The 18,036-nt window shown below is 42.1% G+C and overlaps 1 protein-coding gene across 4 annotated transcripts in view; it reads right to left on the bottom strand.

Annotated features, from left to right (window-relative positions):
- Positions 1–5,091: 5,091 nt before the first annotated feature.
- The window catches only part of zzef1 (zinc finger, ZZ-type with EF hand domain 1), a 149,512-nt gene continuing 136,567 nt past the window's right edge, over positions 5,092–18,036 (bottom strand). For all 4 annotated transcript variants that reach the window (XM_055657837.1, XM_055657836.1, XM_055657838.1 and 1 more), the window contains 3 exons: positions 12,145–12,295; positions 8,024–8,095; positions 5,092–6,252 (listed from right to left, as the gene is read on the bottom strand). In XM_055657837.1, the coding sequence (XP_055513812.1) occupies positions 6,151–6,252; positions 8,024–8,095; positions 12,145–12,295 (325 nt within the window). In that variant the 3' untranslated portion in view covers positions 5,092–6,150. The remainder of the gene's footprint in view (positions 6,253–8,023; positions 8,096–12,144; positions 12,296–18,036) is intronic.

Here is an 18,036-nt window from a genome sequence, read left to right on the forward strand (position 1 = left end):
ACTGATGTTAGCTTTGGCCACCAAAGAAAGTATTTTTCTTTTATAAATAGATGTGTTTGAGAGGATTCGGATTAAATCTACAATTACACACGCAGACGTACACAGAAACTGTAATGGTTAGAGGCACTACCGAATGCAGGGCATATACTAGTGGCAGCCCAGTTAATAGTCTGTACATTCAAATGAAGGATCTTAGACTTGAAACATTAACTGTTCCTCTCTTCGCGGCTTAACCTGCTGAGTGTTTCCAGTACTGTTTATATTTTAGGCTTCCAGCAATTGCAGTTTTCTTTTGATTTTCAAAGTTTTTTTTAGTCTGCTTCTAAGGCAGAATTGCAAACATTTAAAGACCAATTTGATTATTCGGATAAATTAGGTGAGAGTGCTTTTCTTCAGCGTTGACAGGAAAGATGCTTCAATCCTAACCCTATCTTTTTCTGACGCAAGCATTACACATAGAAGCAGATGTGCTACAGTGTTTTCTGCAGACAGTGCAATACAGTGAGAATTGACTTAAAAGAGGACAAGTCTCCCCAACTACTAGAATGTTGCCTGGGTTTCAACAACTAAGTTACAGAGATAGGTTGAATAAGTTGGGTCTTTATTCTCTGGAGCGCAGAAGGTTAAGGGGGGACCTGATAGAGGTCTTTAAAATGATGAGAGGGATAGACAGAGTTGATGTGGACAAGCGTTTCCCTTTGAGAATAGGGAAGATTCAAACAAGAGGACATGACTTCAGAATTAAGGGACAGAAGTTTAGGGGTAATATGAGGGGGAACTTCTTTACGCAGAGAGTGGTGACGGTGTGGAATGAGCTTCCAGTGGAAGTGGTGGAGGCAGGTTCATTGGTATCATTTAAAAATAAATTGGATAGGCATATGGATGAGAAGGGAATGGAGGGTTATGGTACGAGTGCAGGCAGGTGGGACTAAGGGGAAAAAAATTTGTTCGGCATGGACTTGTGTAGGGCCGAGATGGCCTGTTTCCGTGCTGTAATTGTTATATGGTTATATGGTTATAACTATCCAAAGATAGACACAAAGTGCTGCAGTAACTCAGTGTGTAAGGCAACATCTCTGGGGACAAACGATGGCTGATGTTTCGGGTTGGAACGCTTATTTGGACTCGACCCGAACCAAAATGTCAACCATCCTTCCTCGCCTGTTACGCTGCCTGACCCACTGAGTTACTCCAGTACTTTGAGCTTAACCTTCGGTATAAACCAGCATCTGCAGTTCCGTTCTATGCACTCGCCAACTATCCCTTCTGCTACCTGTGCAGTGAACTGTCTAGTGCCCAGTCTATTGCGGCACCTGGCTGTTCGCGTTATCCAGCTCACCCACTTACGCACATTTTATCCAAAACTCTTCACCAAACAGAAAATGATGGCCACACTCAGCAGGTCAGGCCGCACCTGTGGCCACAGAAACAGAGCTAACGTTTCAATGTTTGGTCAGAACTGGGAGAAAGGAAGAGATGCTGCCCATCCCGCTGAGTTACTCCAGCTTTTTGTGTCTATCTTTGGCACAAACCAGCATCTACAGTTCCTTCCTACACAAAAGGAATAGCAAGCAGGCTATTAGTTTCAGAAGAAATCATGTAGGTGGGGGGAGGGGAAGGGAATGGAGAGGAAATATGCACTTTCTGGTGGAGCAGGCCAGGGTTGCTGTTGGGATTAGATAGATTAGCAGCCTGTGGGCTGGGTAATGAGGACGATGAGGAAGCCACTCGGTGTTAATGTCTCTTAGTGCAGCTAGAGTTGCCAGGCATTCTGTTTCCAGCAATTTCTGTTTCCTCATCAGCACCTGCATTTTGTGTGGAGAACATGGCTGGATTGCCACCAGTCTGCTGGTGTCTGATCATTTGACTACAGACTTGTTGTAGGTGTAAGTCTGTGGTTTAAGTTTGTAATTTAAGGTTTACTGTTCAATGAGTGCAGCTAACCCAGGCTTCCCAGCCTCTGATGCCCACCTCAACCCCACTGAACAGTGTCTGTCACCACAATCTCTTCTGGGCTCTGTAGCCCACGAGTGTCAAGTCTCCCCACTTCATCACTACTTCTCACTTTCATTCTCCACACAAACCCACTTACCAGCCAATGTTGTGTCCTAAAAAAAATCATAAAATGCTAGAGTAACTCAGCAGGTCAGGCAGCATCTTTGGAGAACATGGATGGGTGACATTTCAGGTCGGGACCTTTTTTCAGACCCGTATCCCATTTTCTCATCTACTCCCCACACACGGGGCAATTTACAGAGGGAATCTGAAGAAGGAAGGGCCTGACCAAAAACATCACCTGTCCATGTTCCCCAGAGATACTGCCTGACCCGCCCAGTTACTCCAGCACTTTGTGACTTTTTTTTGGAAACCAGCACCCCTGCAGTTCCTTGTTTCTAATCCTGTCTTAACCTCATCACAGTGTGAGAGGGAGAGTGTGAGAGGGAGAGAGTGAGATGGAGAGAGAGAGAGTGAGAGGGAGAGAGGGAGAGAGAGAGAGAGAGAGAGGAGAGAGAGAGAGAGAGAGAGAGAGGAGAGAGAGAGTGAGAGAGAGAGAGAGAGAGAGAGAGAGATAGGGAGAGAGAGAGAGGGAGAGGGAGAGAGGGAGAGAGAGAGGGGGAGAGAGAGAGAGAGAGAGAGAGAGAGAGAGAGAGAGAGAGAGAGAGAGAGAGAGAGAGAGAGAGAGGGAGAGAGAGAGGGAGAGAGAGAGAGAGAGAGAGAGAGGGAGAGAGAGTGAGAGGGAGAGAGTGAGAGAGAGAGAGAGAGAGAGAGAGAGAGAGAGAGAGAGAGAGAGAGAGAGAGAGAGAGAGAGAGTGAGAGGGAGAGAGAGACGGAGAGAGGGAGAGAGAGTGTGAGAGGGAGTGTGAGAGGGAGAGTGGGAGGAAGTGTGAGAGAGTGTGAGAATGTGTGAGTGTGAGAGGGAGTGTGTGTGAGAATGTGAGTGTGAATGCGTGCGTGTGTGAGTGTGTGAAAGAGTGAGAGTGCAAAAGAGAGCGAGAGTGTGAGAGAGAAGGAGAGACATACCATCAGATAAGAGAGATTCAAGCAGGCACATGTTTGAATTATACGGCAAAAGAACCAGATGGAATGCAAGTGGATCCTTTCTTTAAAACAGTGAGTTATCATCTGCAATCTGTTACCTTAAGTGATGATGGGACCAGGTTCAATAAAAGCTTTCTAAAAGGGTTTTGGATAAATATTTGAAAAGGTTAAAACATAAAGAGAGTAAGGGCAGGGGTGTGGGACGAATCAACTGCTCTAAAACAGTTGCCATGGGCATGATGGGCCAAACGGTGGCCTCCTCTGTTGTATGATTGGAATGGAGTTAATTGCGTGGGGAGGAAATGTACAGATATGGTTGGCAATTATGTTTACTCATAATCATGCTCTGAATCACAGCAGCTTCGAACAAACTCACTGTGTACCATCACAGCCCTGTCCCAATAAGGATATCATTACTTTCAACTTCCAAGAGAATGTCACAGATTACACTGCTTATTTTCCCTCCACTCCAGGGACTGATCATCCACTTAACCTAGAAAACTGTGGGCTTGGTATTTGAAGGCAGGGAATTGGAGCCTTGGATAGCAGCCAGGTATTTATGTTAACAATACACAAAACTAGATACTCTCACTTATAAATAAAAGGCCCTCAACATCAAAGGCTTTTATGAAATATTTCCCTCCTGACGGGGGAATGGATCAGCTTGAATAGAAAACAAGCAGGAGAAAAGGGGGGGAAAAAAAATCTTGATTCACTAAATAGTACCTCCGAGAACAGGGATTTTAAAATTCCGTGATTTTGGTAAATGGAAGCATTAAACTACATGTTTCTTGGAAATATTCCAGAGTAAAGAGGGAAGTCATCAAATGCGGACGAACACACCAAACAAAATGTAGATATGATCATGCCAAAAGGCAACACTAATGTAGAATGCTCAGTGAGACTTATTGAGACTTCATGGTGGCAATTTTACTCTTTACTAACAGAAGTCTCCCATTACTTCCTGCTCACCCCATTATGTTGCACAATACTTGCCAGAGGGAACAAAAGGCAGCTAGGTCCCACATTGTAATAAGCGATAGGAGCAAAATTAGGCCATTCGGCCCATCGAATCTACTCCGCCAGCCGATCATGGCTGATCTATCTCTCCCTCCTCACCCCATTCTCCTGCCTTCTCCCCAAAACCCCTGACACCCGTACTAATCACAAATCTATCTATCTCTGCAATTGACTTGGCCTCCATAGCCTTCTGTGGCAATGGATTCCAACAATTACTTACCATGATCATCAATGTATCCAGGGCTGAATATAACCAGTTCAAACTCCCATCTCCAACCCGACAACTGAAAATGCATCGGAGAATCCGCAAGTAGCGCTGAATTACTGAGGAATTTGAACAATGAACTTTTAAAGAAGGGATTTTATTAACTATTATGCATTTTAAAGGTATGATACATTGATGAGTTAATTCATTCATTGGATGCTGAAGTTTTAGGACATTAACAGATGATAGTTGGAAAAATGCATATATTTTCAAATGATGTTAACAGCTACAGGTGAGTAACACACAGATCACAAATCACAGAACACAGGTCATTTAACCCCTTGCCTATTTATTCCACTCCTTTTGTCCCATTCTGTCACAAATTCCTAATTCGTATTCAAATGGTGCCATCTCTCTCCTGCTCGGCAAGCCAAATTGTTCCGCCACTTTAACATGTCGCTTTGATCTCTCCTCCACTATCCCATAGCCTGAACATACTTCCGACAACGGAATATTTACTTCCCAGCCCTTTCCTGGCTGAAGCCCAAATCTCTGTCTACATCACCTCCCCTCAAATCAGGTTATTTTTTTAAATTCATCAACAGCTTCCACGTTTGCCCACGAGTACACACATGAATATACACACCCGGCCCCACATTCCTCCTTTCTTCTCATTTCTATCCTAATTCTCTCCTCTCTTCCTTATAATAAAGCTCCAAACTTTGGAAAGTTATTGCACATCCGCCAAGATGCAGGGCGGTTCCACAGTGTCTTGTACCACAAGCTACCTCCAACCTTAACTGTTAAAAAAACAGATTAATTGCACATTTCTTCGTTTCTATTTTATTGAACATTACCAAGTTGGCATATTATTTAAAAGAGCTCAGCAAATATTACAACTGAGGGAATATTTTAAACATGTCCATTATTTTCAACTGCATAATTCATACCCGCATCACATAATATCAACAGCATTATACATTCAAGATTCTATGCAGCATTGGAGGAGGGGGAAGGTCAGAGGAGGAAGATGGACGCAAAGAAACCCTCTTTTGCTTCAAAACAGTACAATGTTAGAAATGGCACTATATGCTAGGACTAACTTAAATAAAATATGTTCCAATAATTGGATGAAAATTACACTTCCTGTGTGACGGACAACAAATGTCCGGCAGGTGTTCTTTATGAATATATTTTTGTGGAAAGCGTTTAGAATTGGGAGGGGAAAAGAGTGGTGAACAGTCAGGGTCTTGAGAACTTGTTAAGATGTAACGCAGATTATTTCACTAGGTGAATACATGGCCTTTCCAAGTTACAATTAACTGCTGCCAGATTCTCAAATGATGCATTAAGTAAACACAAGCTGGTCAAGATTTCTATCTCGGTAAACAATAAAAAAAAATTACCTTCATATAAAGGATCACTTTCTTAATATTGTAATATCCAACCTACCAAAAGCAAAATCAACAACTCCAGTGCCAGAAATAAATGATCAACTCCACGCAAATATTCAATTGTAGGGAATCTGTTAATACCGTGAAGGGTGTGTGTGGACAAGTTGACCTCATCTTTACTTTCTGCCCAGCTCCTGCTGTGGAAGAAACGTTTGCAGCAGAACCTGCTGATCAATGAGTGATCCCAAACCATCAGGGTGGTAAGATAAACTCAAGTTGGGTTTTCCGTCAACGTGGAACCCAATGTGCTCTGAAAGGGGGTCTTGTCACAGTGCAGAGGAGAAAGAGAGGAGAGACAGTGAAGGAGAATGAACCTTAGAAAGTGCAGGTTTGAGTACATCCGACAGTCACTGCTGTGTGATGCGATTCATGGGATGACTCTGCTCGTCTTAGTTCCGTTAGCTTGGTGGTCTGAAGGTACCATGAGCTTCCTTAAGCCGGCTTGGTTTGAGACGTTCCCTGTTCACTCAGGAGCCGGGTGGCTTTATTCTGATGGTTAATTGCGAGACTGATTGCAGCAACATTCTTCAGTCCCTGAAAGACAACCAAACATTTTTTAATTTGGGAGCATTTCAATGGCACAAATAAACCCACGTGTGCAGCCATGTATCAGCCAGGATTGCAGGGTGAAGGGGTCATGTGGCTGGCAGTTCACAATTGCTCCCATGTTTACATCCGCTAGCTACCTGCTGCAAACCATTTTAATAGTCTACAGCAATTCCAAGTCACCAAATGATCCAAAAAATTACACATTCCAGTGTCGATGGGCACGCATAGATTATAGCCTACAGCTTTTCGTCGACAGATTTGTTCCTCCAAATCTCATTGACAACTCGTTGGCCTGCAGTATAACCCATCAAAATGATCGGCCCTTTCTAATTGCCACTCATATAATAACATCCTATGCTGATCCTCCAGGATTCCTCACAGTGTAGTGCATTAATGTTCTCCCTGTTATTATGGACAATACACAATACAATTTATTTGTCACTTGAACCTCATAGAGGCGCAAATGAAATGTTGTTTCTAGTCATACACACATGAAAAAAAAAGACCCAAGGCACAACACAATTTACACAGACATCCATCACAGCGCATCTCCTCCTCGCTGTGATGGAAGGAAAAAAACATATCTCTCCCCTGCACTCCCCATTCCCCTCCTGATGTCAGAGTCAAAGCCCCCGGCGGGCGATGGCAATTGTCCCGCGGCCATTAAAGCCACGCCGGGCGATGATGTAAGGCCCCGCTCCAGGTCATCCTTGACCCCGCTACTCGGGCGGGAGAAGTCGCCGTTGCAGAAGCCTCTAAACGCGGTCTCCCACCAGGGACCCGCGGGCTCCCGATATTACTGTCTGCCAGACCTGCAGTAAGCCTCCAAATCTCCGGGGGTCGGGTCACAGCAGCGCGCCACCACCGCTCCACCCACTCCGGACTCGGCCAGCTCCGTGATGGTGAGTAGGTCCGCAGCTCCGTGACTGGAACCCCAGGACGTTCCGGCTGGAGGCCGTTCCACGGTGCAGCCCCAACGACAACGGAGACCTGACAGGGAAAAGGTCGGGTTCTCCGTGCAGGGGAAAGATTTTAAAAGTTTCCCCCACCCTCACCCCCCGCCCCCTCCACACACGCACACACACATACCACATCAAAAAAATAATAAAAACTACATTAAAACGGGACAAAATAATAACAATAAGACAAACGGACTACAGAGGCCGCTGCGACGTGAGTCGCGCCGCCCACCGGAACATCAATCAATCTTTACATCAATAAAGCTTAAACTGTCAAAACATAACCCACATCAAAGCATTCAGCAGCTTTAATGATATGAGAAGGTGATGGAACATGGCTCGTTGGCAGAATTAAGGGAGCTGGTGTTTTCGAGATGCAAGAAAACAATGGGTCCTTCTTGGGTTTGAAGACAACTGAACACAGAGACTTCCTTGCAGGCAAACTATCACGGGAAAGATATGTCTCTATTCACCACTTCCTTGTCCTCCTGCCACACCCATTCCATAGCATTTACACCCAAGCTGGATTTTCAACTTGCTTTGAATAATCAATAGTCTTGTCTTGGAAGTCTGCCATCTGGGACCACTACACTTTGACAGCCTAGAAGAGTTGCACTTTCATCCCTCTTGAATCATTCAATTTGTATGACTCAGGATGGAAAGGGAAAAGGACTATAGCAAGGCAGAATCTCCAAACCAGTAGCAAAATATGATTAGCTTCAGTGTAACAGGCTGAAGCTGGGCTTTAGTTATATTTCTACATTCACAAAGCATGTTCATTTGCAAGAGGTACTCACCTGCACAACACAGTGGTGGATGTGATCTTCTGTGGTTAAGGCCAAAAAGTAGTCGTGCAGCACCCCAAGTTCCTGCAACCAATTAGACACCTTTGTTAGTCTGTCCTACTACACACCGACTACTATCCAATGACAAGCTAATTCTTTCACAGTGAAATCTAGACATTCTTTGTGAAGGGTTTGGATGTGATCGATATAGAGATGCCGTTTACTTGTGGATTAATTAAAGATCGAGTAAGTCAGAGTGTACAGCTTCAGAATAAAACGACATACCATTAGAATGGAGATAAGGAGAAATTTATTTCGTCAGAGGGTGATGAATTTGTGGAATTCATTGCCGCAGAAGGCTGCAGAGGCCAAATCATTGCGTATGTTTAGATTGATAGGTTCTTGATTAGTAACTGTGTCAAAGGTTACGGGGATAAGGTAGGAGGACAAGGTTTAGAGGGGAAAATAGATCAACCAAGATCGAGGTCTTATGAGAAAAATATTAGAAAATCACAAATATCAGATATTAAGGAATACATCTTTACTCAAGTAATGGTTAAAAATCGAAGGCGTTCTCCAAGGACCCTACTATCCCGACATGAAAACATTCAATTCCTGGGCCCAAATCCCAGAACTTGTTACCACAAAACTGACGGAATGCCTCCATGAAAGGAACTGCAGTAATACAAGGAGGCAGCTCATCAAGAGCGACTCAGAGCAACAAAGTTTAATTGTCATATGTACTGAAAATTGAACAATGAAATTCTTACCTGCAGCAGCATACTCATATAAACATAGTACTCACAAATAACATAGTTCAAAAGTTCAATAAATTAATAAAAAACAGCAGCAATTGCAGATATGCAACAATTCCTGACCATGATGGCTACCGCCACCGCCTTAAATGTATAAAGGAAGAACACTTCCCACCTCTCAGTAGAAGAGAAGTTGGGCCAGGAAAAAGCATGCCATTTCATCTGGGCAGTCTTGCACTTAATCAAACAGCATTCCAAAGGCTTTTCAATTAAAGTTGGGGTTAGCTCATGGCAAATCAAGGCAATGCTAAACTGCATCCATTACAGTTCCCTCCATAATGTTTGGGACAAAGACCCATCATTTATTTATTTGCCTCTGTACTCCACAATTTGAGATTTGTAATAGAAGAATATATGAGGTGGTATGCTTTAGGTTTCGGAAAGTTCCTTCTCTCCTCCATACTTTGCTCTTCCCATCACTCTGATAAATTAATCTTCGTCTCATCTGTCCACAAGACCTTTTTCTAGAACTGTGGTTGCTCTTTTAAGTACTTGTTGGCAAACTGTAACCTAGCCATCTTATTTTTGCAGCTAACCATTGGTTATCAAGATCATTAACCAGTCATTGACAATTCCACACCTGACTCCTGAAGCGTGTTTCTGATCTGTCGGACAGGTGTTTAGGGACTTTTCTTTATTATAGAGAGAAATCTTCTGTCATCAGCTGTGGAGGTCTAAGCTCACCAGTGCTCTCTTTCTTCTTAATAATGTTTTATTCTTGTTTCTCCCTCTCATAATGGCTTCTTTGATTTTCATTGGCACAATTTTGGTCCTCATGTTGATAAACAGCAGTTAAAAGTTTCCAAAGGTGATGGAAAGACTAGAGGAAAGACCAGGTGCTGAGAGCTCTCTTATACCCGCATTAACGAGGCAATTAAACACACCTGAGCAATTACAAACACCTGTGAAGCCATGTGTCCCAAACATTATAATGCCCTGAAATGGGGTGGACTATGTATAAACACAGCTGTAATTTCTACATGGTGAAACCAAAATGTATAAAAATGGCCTTTATTAAAATCTGGCAATGTGCACTTCAACCACATGTGATTTTTCTATTACAAATCTCACACTGTGAAGTATAGAGGCAAATAAATAAATGTTGGGTCTTTGTCCCAAACATTATGGAGGGCACTGTATATTCAAATTACTCAGACAATGGAAGCTCTGTGAACTTTGCAACCAATATCAACTTTGCTGGACTTTAAAGGTACAAATGCAAGCTTGTATGTCGCAAGCTGAAAAAGCAAGCTGGTGTTTTCAAGACACCTCCACAATAAGGAGCTAAGTGCATTTGGTTAGAACTGGGAAGGGCTTTAAATGGTTTACCATTACACTAACAACTTTATTAGAACAAGGTTTGAGCAGAAACCCTACCATTTAAAGCCACCTGCCCAATACACTGTCGCATCTCCTCTGTGGCAGAGAGATATAGAAATTTCTGTTGCACTCAAACTGATTTGTTCCGGATACCGTGGATTGCATTCACTTCTTTTGCTCAGAAATTATGTGGTTCAAAACTTTACCACAGAAAGGCAGTAATACATCTGCTTTCTTAGTTAAAATTATTTCCTCTTTCCTACTTTCGTTGAAATATTGAAAAAAAATCATGTTAACATTTACTGAGAAAAGAATATGGAGTACATAAATCAGCGAACACAGACTATATTAGTCTACAAATTGCCTTTGTAATTATACTGATGTCCCAATTATATTTTTGCCTTTATATTAGCTGTCACACTCCCTGCAAGCACAGTGGCAGTGGAGCCTGCACATTCACAAGCAATGTGTCAGAGTCTTAACTTCTGCATTCCTCAACAAAGAAGCAAGGAGTGGTATTCTGTGGGGAGTGGTGTAGTACAGGGAGTGGTGCTGTATAGGGAGTGGCGACAGATTAGGTAGAGGAATTCAGTCACGCTGGACATTTGTTGTTAATAAAAATAAAAGGATTTCCTCTGTTTGCGAGTCAGAACATAAAAAATAAATAGACAATTTGATGCTTTGTGCTTATCCTGTCCTTCAGAAAGATCATGCCTAATCTTTTACCTCAGCACTACCTAAACTCCTGCACTAACTCCTGATTCTCTTAATATATACAAATCTATCAACCTCTGCCTTGAATGTACACAGCTTGTAAGCCTCCGCATCCCATCAAACATCCAGCATTGACTGGGTGAAGAAGGGCTATATATCAAGGAACGCCCTGCTCCAAATTGTGGCGGAAGCGGAAAATGCTAAATGTTTGAAGGCCGACTGGATCTCCCAGTTGTGAACCACTTTAACTCCCCTTCCTATCCTGACCTTTCAGTCCTGGACCTCCTTCATTGCCAGAGTGAGGACACATGCAAATTGGAGGAGCAGTATGTCGTACTTTGCTTGGGGAACAACCCGCCTCCACTACAACCAATCCAAAGAACAGTCCCGATCTGAAAAGCATCTATCTAGTTTTTCCAGAGATGCTGCCTGATTCGCTGAGTTACACCGACTGGCATTTTGTGTCCAGCTTTGGTATAACCCAACATCTGCAATTCCTTTATATTACAAAAATAAAATAAACATTTTGGAAGAGGGCAGGAGAACACACATGCTTGAAGGAGTCTTGTGTTGAAAATTGAAGGGTGATGGGATGCACATGGATATACATGGAATGGAGGAATATGGATCATGTGCCAGCGGAGATTAGTTTAACCTGGCATTGTGGTTGGCACCACAGAAGGATCATGACTATTGTGGATCCTAGGGCCTGTTACTGTACAGCACTGCTTTATGGAAAGATTAACATCTCAGGTAATAACAGAGCGCACCAATGCAGCACCATTGCTGTGCAGTCTATATTTATGTTTCAAATCATTGCCAATACACTGTCCATTCCAAATACATGGGTAACAACTATGTGTGTAGATTCAATGCCACACACATATGAAAAGCTCTGGCAAATGTCCACAGCAATTACATTTCGACAGCATGACAACCCCAAGATTACCTGCACTTACATTTTCCAATGTGAAATCTTATCAAATATATTTAGTCTGGTTAATGCAGTACACAGAAGCAGAATTATTCAGCATGACAATAAAAGCAATTGGAGAAAAATGGGGGAGGATGGTAGAATAGAGAAGAATAACAAGACAAAAGCCTATTATATTATGCTCTGACAATTAGCACTCCATAATTGGCCAGTACTGCACTGTGATGAGATTTTGTGATGACCTTATCAGAGAAATAAATTCCAGATTAATCCAATACCAGTTTTACATATTCAAAATATTCAGAAGAGCAACACACAGTTTATAATTCAATCCAACTTTTGAGTATTACCGTGGCCTGCTTTTCTGCGATGTAGAACAGCTCAGTCAAGGCTCGATGTAGAGGTGGAAGAATAAATACTCCAGTCTGGTCCTGTTGTGTATTATTTTCCATCTTGGTGAAAAGCTGCCAGAGTGGCCTCAACATAGTAAGGTCGCAGCCACTGGGGAAAAAATAAATTGGTATCAGTTAGGGCACTCCTCAAAAGATCACATTTTGCCAGATTGATGAAACTGTCTGGCTGGGTTTGTAATACACATTTTGAACTGCCCCAGACAGACATCAGATAAAGGCAAGGCCACACACCCGTCTAAATGTAAGAGCTAACTTGTTCTCTATTAGGAAGTGGAAATTCTCATCCACCATCAAGAGAGCAACATGTATATCATGCTGCAGAAGGGTGGCATTGCCTTTACACTGATTTCATTTATATTAAATCCGATTAATCCTGAAAATCGCTTTGCAAGTGTCATATCCTAAAAACGTATGCGTGAAGTTGGCTGAGGATCTATCCATGATCTTCCTCCGATTTAACATCTTTCATTCTGTCCCTCAAGGTCGTTACCCAAAACTAACTTGGTTTCCAGTGCAGGCTGGTAACACCCTAGAGACAAGGAACTGCAGATGCTGGAATCTTGAGCAAAGTGCCGGAGGAACACAGCTGGACAGGTGATGGTTTGGGATGGGATTCTTCTTCAGACTCAGATGTTGGTAGAGGATTAATAGGGAAGATGAGTGAATGTTAGATCTATCAAAAGATGTTTGAAGATGGCTGGGGAGGAATCAGCCATGGTGCAGATGTGGTGTGGCACCGTCATCCCACTTGAACAGAAAAGGTTTCAGAAGGAGTTGCTTCAAAGGCATTCATTTTGTACCTAGGTTACAAAATGATGCACATCCAATATTAAACAGCAGATTTCTAAATCAATGCCTGAATGAAACTTCCAGGGCATCAACCGGCTGTAATCTATGTCAAGGTTTAGGAGTGGCTCTATTGTTTTGTTCAAATAATGGAGGCAGTTCTGTACCATAAATTAAGAAACTGGATTTTAATTTTTCTGTCTCCAACGATGAAAAATTGGAAGAAAAACAACAATTGTTGAAATCCCAAAGTATAATGTTGCTGTGTTGCAGTTATTTGCATAATCAAATTATATTTTTGAAAAGCAATTTTATTTGCATTTAGCAATACTTGAATTCCAAAGAGTGTATCAACTGTTCCATCCAATCTCCAGTATTTATTGAGCATCAATAATTTAATCTCTATCCCTGGTCAATATCAAATAACCCAAGGCATATCCTCCGAGCTATCTTCCCTCTTAGCAATGGTTCATTCCTTCTTGTAAGTTAGACAGCAGAGATGCCAAATCATCTGTATTCTATGAGCTTCGTACAGCGCATCCAAAAGGTCAAGTGCTCTCCAAGCTGCTCACTTTATCTGTAGTGTTTCCAACCTAAATCCTTTTTTTAATCCATTGACATATTGACTTCCATCCTATTGCTTCCAACTCCAAACAGAGCCTTCACATCTCCATTAATAAGGCTGCTGTCAAGAATATTAGTTTCTGCTTCCACATCAAACATCTTTTGCCAAAATAAGTCTATGAACACTGCTCCCATATGCGTAAAGCTCCAAAGAGGGAGTACAGAGAAGGTTCACCAGACTAATTTCCTGGGATGTCAGGACTTTCATATGAAGAAAGACTGGATAGACTTGGCTTGTGCTCGCTAGAATTTAGAAGATTGAGGGGGGATCTTATAGAAAGCTACAAAATTCTTAAGGGGTTGGACAGGCTAGATGCAGGAAGATTGTTTCCGATGTTGGGGAAGTCCAGAACAAGGGGTCACAGTTTAAGGATAAGGGGAAAATCTTTTAGGACCGAGATGAGGAAAACATTTTTCACACAGAGAGTGGTGAATCTGTGGAATTCTCTGCCACAGAAGGTAGTTGAGGCCAGTTCGTTGGCTATATTTGATGTTAGATGTGGCCATTGTGGCTAATCTATTGTACACATAATCAGGGAGTATGGAGAGCAGGTACAGGATACTGAGTTGGATGATCAGCCATGATCATATTGAATGGCGATGCAGGCTCAAAGGGCCGAATGGCCTACTCCTGCACCTATTTTCTATGTTTCTATGTTTCTAAAGGCTATTCCAATATGGTTTCTGTCATAGCTAAGTGGGTAGAGCTCTTGCCTGCGAGTTAAACACTGAGATTACTCCACTGCAAAGATTATTTTTTTTTAACCACAATTTATTTTCCCCCAGTTCAGTTGCCATTCCAGCCTAGTGATAAAAAAAAAGATGTTGTCCTTTGGCTGACACATTTTAATCAAAATTCTGTTTGCTCTCTCAAGTATATAAAAAAAGATCAACATTATTGAACAGAGATTAACTGGTCATTTTCATGTTACCATGTAGGAGTTTACTGTGCACCAACTGGTTGATGTCTTTCCCATCTTACAGCAAGCAGCTAACATGCATAACATACTAACTTGGCGGTGTAGTGCTTTGGGGACGCGCTGAGATCATGAACGCTGCAATATAAATGCAAGGATGTCTTTTTCTTTTAAATTTCTGGAGCAGGCAATAGGAAAAATAACCAGTGATATGACAAGCAATTCATTCCACACTTCTGCTTTATCTCTACCACAACTGTTATTTATTATTTTAAACCAATGATTTTCTGAACTCTTGCTGGTTCCTCCACACACTCTTCCAGTGATGAAATCAAGGCCAGAGCTTTCTGTGTTATTTTATACTTACCAACGAGCATGAAATGCAGTTTGACTAAAAAGGGAAGAACGTGAGTTCAGCAAACACAATGATGAACTAGGTCTGCGTGCGATAAGATCTAGAAATAAATTCAAAGTATGAAGCCCATTTGGAAGCAGAGCTAGGAGACTATGGGTGCATTCATTAAGCTTGAAAAGTTACCAAATAATCTCCTATTGGTTTGAATTATGGTAATTTTGAAACACTGCAAGTATGTTGAAATTCAATTTCTGAAAATGTCAAGAATGAACTAACTTTTTAAGGAATTTAAAGTTTATTTTTTTGAGTAACTTCCCTAGTTCCAAATTAAAATGCATGCAAGAGTAAAGAAAACACACTTCTTTCATCGTGATCCAGAGCTGTAAACCACAGCTCTCACTCCCTTTTAAAATAAAACCTTCACAGCAAAGAATATGGTGAGCGTCATGAAAACCACAAAAGCACCCATGAATAACCCATTACTGTAATTAAGGCAACGGCATTTAGATAAATACACATATTCTGAAAACAAGGAAACAAGAAACTGCAGATGCCGGTTAATACACAAAAGAACGCAAAGTGCTGGAGTAACTCAGCAGGTCAGGCATCATCTCTGCAGAATATGGGTTTTCTCCAGAGATGCTGCCTGACCTGCAGAGTTACTCCAGCACTTTGTGTCCTTTTATTCTGAAAACAAGCCTATTTCCACCTCCCCCAACCCCCCAAAAGATTTCTGCAAAACCAAGTGACACTCTCATACTGAAGCCCATCATTTTATCCTCTAACCCTTTTACTCCAATACAAAGAAACCTATGCACTTTTGTGCTTGAAACAAACATTATTTGTAAAAATGAAGAAACAAAGATGCACATGCTGGTTTACACCAAAGATAGGCACAAAGTGTTGGAGTAATTCAGTGGGGCAGGCAGCATCTCTGGAGAAAAAGGATAGGTGACGTTTTGGGTCGGGACCCTTCTTCAGTCACCGATCCTTTTCCTCCAGAGGTGCTGCTTGACCCCGCTGAGTACTTTGTATCTATCTTCAACTTTATTTGCAACCTAGCTTCAGTGAATGAAATCAGTCCCATCATCAAGTCTCCTTACAATGAGATTTATCCAAAAATCTTAATAACTAGACTGATGCCGTCATACTTTAGTAATTGTGATGGCCTGATAAAGGTCAGCATTTAAATCATGTAAACTCAATTTTGTAATGTCCAACTGTTAGAGAAACAATCATGCACACTGCCAACATTGACAGGGATCACACAGTGCCCTCCATAATGTTTGGGACAAAGACCCATCATTTATTTATTTGCCTCTGTATTCCACAATTTGAGATTTGTAATAGAAAAAAGGCACATGTGGTTAAAGTGCACATTGTCATATTTTAATAAAGGCAATGTTTATGGATGCATTGGTGATCATTTTCCAATGTTCTATAGATTCAGGATCAGTTCCTGTGGTTTGGAGGGAAGCTAATGTTATCCCACATTTTAAGAAAGGCGGGAGAAAGAAAACAGGGAATTATAGACCAGTTACCCTCACATCGGTGGTTGGGAAGGTGCTGGAGTCAATTGCCTCTCTGCCACAGAATGTAGTTGAGGCCAGTTCATTAACAACATGAGGACCAAAGTTGTGTCAATGAAAGTCAAACAACCCATTATGAGACTGAGAAACATGATTAAAACTGGCTCACTTATCTTCATTGATGATACAACTGCTGATGGTAGTAGCATAATGAATTCTGAAGTGCATAGACAAATCCTATCTACTCAAGTTCAAACAAATGCCTCAAAACTCATTGGCCGGCGATTCATTCTACAGCAAGATAATGATCCCAAACAGGTTACACAAAAAAGCTGGAGAAACTCAGCGGGTGCAGCAGCATCTATGGAGCGAAGGAAATAGGCAACGTTTCGGGCCGAAACCCTTCTTCAGACTGATCGGGGGCGGGGGTGGGGACAAGAAAGGGAAAAGGAGGAGGAGCCCGAAGGCTGGGGGATGGGAGGAGACAGCAGGGGGGCTGAGGAAGGGGAGGAGACAGCAAGGACTAACAAAATTGGGAGAATTCGATGTTCATGCCCCCGGAATGCAGACTCAAAACTCATTGGTCGGCGGTGCTGCTCGCAGTGACCATGGAGGAGACCCAGGACAGAGAGGTCGGATCCCAAACATACTGCTAAAGTAACAAAGGAGTTTTTCAAAGCTAAAAAATGGTCAATTCTTCAGTGACCAAGTCAATCACCCGATCTGAACCCAATTGAGCATGCCTTTTATATGTTGAAAAGAAAACTGAAGGTGACTAGCCCCCAAAACAAGCATAAGCTAAAGATGGCTGCAATGCAGGCCTGGCAGAGCATCACCAGAGAAGACAGCCAGCAACTGGTGATGCCCATGAATTGCAGACTCCAAGCAGACATTGCATGCAAAGGATATGCATCAAAATACTAAACATAACTACTTTCATTTACATGGCATTGCTGTGTCCCAAACATTATGGTGCCCTGAAATGGGTGGACTATGTATAAACATTGCTGTAATTCCTACATGGTGAAACCAAAATGTGTAAAAATGGCCTTTATTAGAATCTGACAATGTGCACTTTAACCACATGTGATTTTTTTCTATTACATATCTGAAATTGTGGAGTACAGAGGCAAATAAATAAATGATGGGTCTGTCCCAAACATTATGGAGGGCACTATATTTCATTCTAACTCTAAAGAGACAATCAAACTTCATCAGATGATGACATTCACTGCTCCAATAACGGGATACAAAATGACAACATGAAAAATGCTCCTCAAACATCTATGACTGATTTGATTACAAGCAACCACACTGCACTGCTCGGATTCTGTCAATAATGGCTCAAAGGAAATTAGATTTGGACAGATACATTGATAGGAAATCACCGTAGATGGGACATCTTGGTTGCATGGACAAGTTGGACTGAAGGGCTTGTTACTATGCTGTATGATTATAGATGAGATCTCTACAGCTGTAGTTCTTGACAGTGTAGTGGGAAATTGTGGGGATGAGGCAGGGATTGGAAAGGCCACTGATAAGAGAGTGGGAGAAGACAGAAAGCTTTCACGACAGAGTGGGGACGAGAGGGAAAGGGAGGCTCTGTAGCCTCGGGAGG

This window comes from Leucoraja erinacea, chromosome 28 (assembly GCF_028641065.1).
Source record: "Leucoraja erinacea ecotype New England chromosome 28, Leri_hhj_1, whole genome shotgun sequence".
NCBI lineage: Eukaryota > Metazoa > Chordata > Chondrichthyes > Rajiformes > Rajidae > Leucoraja > Leucoraja erinaceus.